The 6817-nt window shown below is 40.6% G+C and overlaps 1 protein-coding gene across 1 annotated transcript in view; it reads right to left on the minus strand.

The window, feature by feature from the left end:
- Window positions 1-6487, minus strand: part of LOC123507093 — a 30326-nt gene extending 23839 nt beyond the window's left edge. Inside the window, exon 1 of the mRNA XM_045259654.1 lies at window positions 5063-6487. Coding sequence (XP_045115589.1) covers window positions 5063-5249 — 187 coding nt within the window. The 5' untranslated portion in view covers window positions 5250-6487. The remainder of the gene's footprint in view (window positions 1-5062) is intronic.
- Window positions 6488-6817: the final 330 nt, after the last annotated feature.

The following is a 6817-nucleotide window of genomic DNA, read 5'->3' on the forward strand; positions in this document are numbered from 1 at the left end:
AGAAGAAGAAGAAGAAGAAGAAGAAGAAGAAGAAGAAGAAGAAGAAGAAGAAGAAGAAGAAGAAGAAGAAGAAGAAGAAGACATAATTTCTGTTACATGGACGTAGGAAGATGCGAATTTTCTTCCTCCTCCTTTTCTTCTTCTTCCTGGCATGCACTGCTCCTCCTCTTTCTCCTCCCCATGCTCTCTCCTCCTTTTCTTATCCATCTTCCTATTCCTCTTCTCTCATCCTCCTCCTTTTCCTATCCTCCTTTTTCTTCTTGTTCCTCCTCTTCTCATTCTTCCTTCATTTTCTTTATTTCATATCTAAAGATGAAATAAATATAACAACAACAACAACAACAACAACACAAGTCACAACAGCAACAACAAAAACAAAAAGAGGAAGAAAAAATGACGCAAACAACAACAAGGAAAAACAATAAAAAGAAAGTCATGAAAAACGAGCAAAATAGTGAAAAAAAAAAAAAATGAAATGAGTTAGAAAGGAAATAAGGAAATACCACCACCACCACCACTAGCTGTATAATTCCGTAATATTAAGTAAAGAGTGGCGCTGAGGGAGAATGCCAAAGTGAGCCACAAATCATGTCCTCAGCGGGGAAGGATTGTCTACGTAACAGGAGTCAACACTTTTTGGAGAGAATGACCACAGTTGAGAAGTTTGAATGTCACCAGTACCCCCAAAACACGGCTCCCAAAGTTCAAACGCCGCAGTTGCAAAGGTCAAGCGCCACTAATTCAACAGCTCACCTCGGCAGGAACTGAAAGAACAGGCACCTTGGATTGGCTTCGACCGACTGTCACTCCCGCCTCACTCACTAGCGGCCGTCCGATAAGATGTTAGTTTGTATTGTTGCTTTTATGCTACTGTTTGTTGTCTTGCCTTTGTTTGGGGTTCGTTTCATCTCTCTCTCTCTCTCTCTCTCTCTCTCTCTCTCTCTCTCTCTCTCTCTCTCTCTCTCTCTTCTTCTTCTTCTTTATCTTCTTCTTCTCCTAGTTTTCTCCATATCCTATTGCAGTGTCTACATTATCTTTTAACTTGTTTGTTTCGCACCGTTTATTGTGTGTGTGTGTGTGTGTGTGTGTGTGTGTGTGTGTGTGTGTGTGTGTGTGTGTGTGTGTGTGTGTGTGTGTGTGTGTGTGTGTGCGCTTCGTCTTTCGGTTTGTGTATCTTTCTATTTGCTTCTGTTTGTGTGTCATGTCTTTCAGTTGGTTTCTGTTTGTCTGTCCTTTCTTTCTGTTTGTTTCTCTTTGTCTTTCTATCGCTTTCTATTCCCCCCACCCATCTCCCCCCCCCGGCAGGTCTGAGTGACAGGTTGGAAAAGAGGCAGCAAAGAGGAGAAGCGAATAAAGAGAATAATGCACGACTGTCTAAATAAACAACACATGCGGTGTGACTTGCGGGCACTGATCAACACACCAACATTCCCAAAACACACACAAGTAGCGGCCAGACCCTCGACTTAATAGCAGTGTCTGTAGTGTAAAAGTGTGCTACCTTACTCACACACTTTCACCACTTCATTCGTAACTGCCATGTGCACAAACTTTCCTCCATTCTCAATCTCTTATCCTCTGTATCTCTCTCTACATAATTCTGCTCTAGGAGGAGGAGGAAAGGGAGAAGGAGGAGGAGTAGCTGGGTAAATGCTGAGTTCGCTTCGTCGCAACCTGTACTTTTGGTCTCCTTCGTCAGGCAGGTGTTGACGTGGTGTTCGCTCTCTGACTGGTGTTTTGGAGTAATTAGTAGAGGTAATGTTTGTTCTATCACCGCTGACCTGTGCGCGTGAGATTAATCAAAGTGTGTGTGTGTGTGTGTGCGTGCATGGGTTAGTCTTTTATATTGTTCTTTTCTACTGCCTTTTCTTTCCTGGCGTCTCTTTTCTTTTTAGACGTGTTCTTCTTGCTGTTGTTTATGTTTTTTCTTCGTTCTACATCTACTTCTTTGCTTTCCTTATGTCTCTCTCTCTCTCTCTCTCTATACAAATATAAATGTGTTTTTCGCCCTTTTCTTTTTAATTACCATCAACGTTACTTTTTTCCCTCCATTTCCTTTGCTTCCTTTTTTTTCTATTATTTTTCTACGTCGCCATTCGGTTTTTTTTTTCTTTCTTCTACCCTTCTTCTATTCAATTCCTGTTCTTATCAATTTCTCCTTCACTTTCTTATCTTAGTATTTGCAATTATATTTCATTTATCTAGCTCAATAATATCTCTTGGTTTAAGTTTCATTGGTTCTCTTTAATAGATTTCATTCCTTCCTTCTTTCCCGTGTGTGTGTGTGTGTGTGTGTGTGTGTGTGTGTGTGTCCTCCCCTCTTCATCAACATCACCATCCGTATGATAATTTGCCCACTTTCATCATCGCCGTTTTTTCCATCATTATCATCATCATCATCATCATTTTCTACCCATTTCTTCCAGATAATGATAATAATAATGGTAATAAGGATAATAACAACAGCAACGACAATGATAATGATAACAACAAACATAACATCATCATCGACAAAACAAAATAATAACAACAACAACAGCAACAACATTAACATCAACTCTGGTCACTGTTCTAGCTACTACTACTACTACTACTACTACTACTACTACTACTACTCCTACTACTGCTGCCGCTGCCACTATTATTATACAGTTTGTTGGTTTCGGCCGTCAAAAGGTTAGGAAAGAGAACAACAAGCATGTGATATTGATTCCAAACTGTCATTTAGCAACGGGAGAAAAGTAGGTTACCTTATTGCTTTTGTTATTATTACTATTATTATTATTATCATTATTATTATTATTATAATACTACTACTACTATTACCAGCGCTGTTGTTGCTGTCATCGTTGATATTGTTACTATTACGACTACTACTACTACTACTATTACTACTACTACTGCTACTGCTACGCTATCATCAGTTTAATCCTTCACTATAAATCTTGGTAGTGTTAGTTTTACCACCATCGTCATCATCGTTGCAGACATCTTTTTTTTCACATAGAAATGAAACCGGAGGAACGTAAACAAGCCAATAAGTGCACGGATAGATAGATAAACACATAGACGATACATAAATAGATACACGCATAGATCGATAGAAAAGTACAATAAAAGGCCCTAAAAATGATAATCCGAAAGGAAATCCAAACCATCTTGAGACCTTGATAGGAAATAAAGGAAAAAGAAACCTCTCAAATATAGCAGATGACTGGAAGAAACTCGGTAATCAGGTTATTAGAACGACGAGTCACTGTGGAGCTTTTAAAAGATTTGGCAATTGAAGACATGGAGGAGGATAATTGGTGGAAATAGATAAGAAGGCTTTATAAGGAACAGCCACGTATATATGATTTCTTGCATAGCTTCCTTTTGTTCTAAGCTATGTTAATGAAAAGTACATTACAGAAATAAACAGTGAGTTCCAGAGTTCACTATCCGTGGAAATAGATAGGTAGGCTTTTTAAAGGAACTACCACGTGTGTAAGATTATATGATTTCTTGCATAGCTTCCTTTTGTTCCATGCTATGTCCGTGAAAAGTACAATTCATAAGCAACAGTTGTGTACAGAAGCAAACAGTGAGTTCCAGAGTTTACTATTCGTGGAAATAGATAGGCTTTTTAAAGGAACTACCACGTATATATGATTTCTTGCATAGCTTCCTTTGTTGTTCTATGCTATGTTCGTGAAAAGTACAATTCCTATATAGCAGTTAATACAGAAGTAAACGGTGAGTTCTAGAGTTCACTACCTTCGCCGTGTTTATTAGTCAGAAAAGGTGATACAATGACCCATAACTCCCTATCTGCTTCTGTACTTCCATCTACTTATGTCCTGTGGCCTGAACTCATTGAAAAGGGAGGTTTCAAGATTTTTATCCCATTCTTCTGGCTAACTCTCTCGGTCCTGCTCGGGGACTGGAATCTCAGTGGGTCGCTTTTGTTGCCCTTGACCAGTCTTCCCCCTCTTACATAAAAAAAATAGAATAAATAAAAAGAAATACCTGTGTATCTTAAAAGGACTTCCTACTAGGATATTAATTTTCTCTCTCTCTCTCTCTCTCTCTCTCTCTCTCTCTCTCTCTCTCTATTATTATTATTATTATTATTATTATTATTATTATTATTATTATTATTACTCTCTTTTATTATCATTATTATTATTATCATTATTATTATTATCATTATCATTATTATTATTATTATTATTATTATTATTGTTATTATTATTAACTTTTACTAAATTTTTCTATTCCTTTAGTTTCTTTTTTTTTCTAAGGGATACTAAATGTGGGCAGAGAAGTTATAGAAAATCATCATTATTATTATCATTATTATTATTATTTGAACAATCACTACACTATTTCTACCATTACTACTGCTACAACAATACAAGTCATCATCATCATCATCATCATCATCATCACTATTCATATTATCAAACAAAAAACCTACAAAATCCTCGACTATAATATCTTACAAGGTAATTACAAAGACGCACGGAAAAAAAAAAAAAAGAATAGAAGAATAGAGATATGAACAAAAGAAAACTGAATAATTGAAAAAAGAAATAAATAAACAGATAATTCCGCATGTGTGTGTGTGTGTGTGTGTGTGTGTGTGTGTGTGTGTCATTGTTTCTCTCTCACACTCTCATCAATGACTTTATCTTAACGGACACTTATCAATGAATCTTAACTGTTTTCCTTCCCTGATTGCAATCAAGTCAGTCTAATAAAATAAAGTGCAATTGTTGATCACTTAAGGAAAAGTCTGGACTACAACGGAAGAAATAACAACAATAAGGACAACAACAACAATAGAAACAGTGATAATAAGAGTGATTAGCAACAAAAAATGAGAGAGAGAGAGAGAGAGAGAGAGAGAGAGAGAGAGAGAGAGAGAGAGAGAGAGAGAGAGAGAGAGAGAACAACGAAGAAAACAACAACGCACTACTGAAGGAGACGCTGAAGGTAAAAAAAAAAAAAAATGAAAACACGAAACAAAACAAAATAAACGAAACAAAATCAAAACAAGCGATAGACACACAACACTGACCTCTGGCGTGCAGGGCGTGGTGGGTGAGCAGGGCGAGGTGCCAGGGAGGCAGGACAGGACAGTACAGGGCAGGCGACAGCAGGGGATCCGTATTGCCGCCGCCCCCGCCACTTCCAAGTACTCGAACGGGGGGCGGCGACCCTCCCCCACTCTCCCCACACTTCCCAGAGGAGGAGAGCAGCGCCATGGTCACAAACTGGAGGTCTAGTAACGAATTCCCTTCAGCGTCGCCCTCAGGAGTCAAATTCACGCGTTCCTTCTTCAGGAGTGAGCGGTGCGTCCATGAGCGGGTGGGCGGGAGATGGAAGAGGTGGTGGCGTGTGTCGTGTCTCCCCAGGCGGGCGATCCAGCGGTCTGTGAAGCCGAGGTGGCGGTGAGGTGCTGGGGACACGTTGGTCTCGGGAGGAAGGGCGGGGGAGGGAGGTTCTGGAAGGATGTTGTCAGTATCCCAGAGCCATCCAGTTGTCAGGTAGTGATTCTTCCTCCTTGCTCCTTCCTCCTGGACCTTCACCCAGCTTCGCCTCTACCTCTTCTTCCCCAACGCAGCAGTAGGTGACCTTTGCACGTCCCACAGCCCTCCTGACGCAGATGATAGTGACTTCAGCACTCGTACACCTTTCGAAATCACAATCAGTTAATCTGCAGAAGGCGATAATGACGGAACTAGCTATCAGGCATCTGAGAGAGTCCTAGCGATAACGAACCAATCACAACTCGAGGGAGATAGAAGCCACACCCCTAACGACCAATGAAAGAGCACCAGTCAGCCTCCACCAATGGGAACTCTGGTCTCTCTCTTGCCTGTTATTGTTGTTACACGATTGGTGTCTGGCCATCAAACTCTTCTCGCCAATTTCACCCTATTGTCGTAGCAGGAAGAATGGAGGAGAGGAGTGTGAGGCGGCCGGGATGAGTGTGATATGGCTGGCTAATAAGGTAGGAGGGGAGAGGGGAGGTAGTGGGGAGCCGTGGGGAGTCAAGGGATAGATAGGGCTGAGTGATATGGAAAGGGTAAGGTAGAGGACTATATTCTGACACTGCGCCGCACTTCTACAGCTTTCAAAAGGCTCTATAGTTGAAGTCACGCCGGTATTCAAAAGCGTCTACACAAGATTCCGACTTAAACACCAGGAGAGACAGACACCCTTGAGAATATGGCTAATCAAACTAGTGGCCTTTGAAAAAATAAATAAATAAAAATAAAATAATCAGACTTCAGAAGAGCAACGTGTCTTAATCTGAGTAACTGCAGAGAGAAATGAACGGGTAAAATGTGTCTGCGTGGGAAATTAAGGGAAAATAGTGCAGGGGGTTTAAATGAGAACTTAGAACTGGAAACTGGATATGAAGGAAGGAAGGGAAGATAAAGATAAGCGTGGATTAAGTTCTGAGTGGTCTGTGATGGGTGAATAAAGACTGTGAGTTAGATAATGAGGAGGATATATGCATGGGTGTGAGATGTCGGCAACTGTGTGGGCTGTGGGCAGACACACACACACACACACACACACACACACACACACACACACACACATAATTCAAGCGCCTCCCAGCCAGGTGTCAGTCTTGCAAGCAGTTTCACCTTTCCCTGCTAAATAAATGATGTTTGAGTGACTGCATTTATCTGTTGAAAAGCATCCTCATTTTGGCATCTCATCTCCACCGGCAAATGTCACGGGTGTCTCGCTAACTTTATTGCGTGTTTCAGAGAGAGAGAGAGAGAGAGAGAGAGAGAGAGAGAGAGAGAGAGAGATG

This window comes from Portunus trituberculatus, chromosome 21 (assembly GCF_017591435.1).
Source record: "Portunus trituberculatus isolate SZX2019 chromosome 21, ASM1759143v1, whole genome shotgun sequence".
Lineage (NCBI taxonomy): Eukaryota > Metazoa > Arthropoda > Malacostraca > Decapoda > Portunidae > Portunus > Portunus trituberculatus.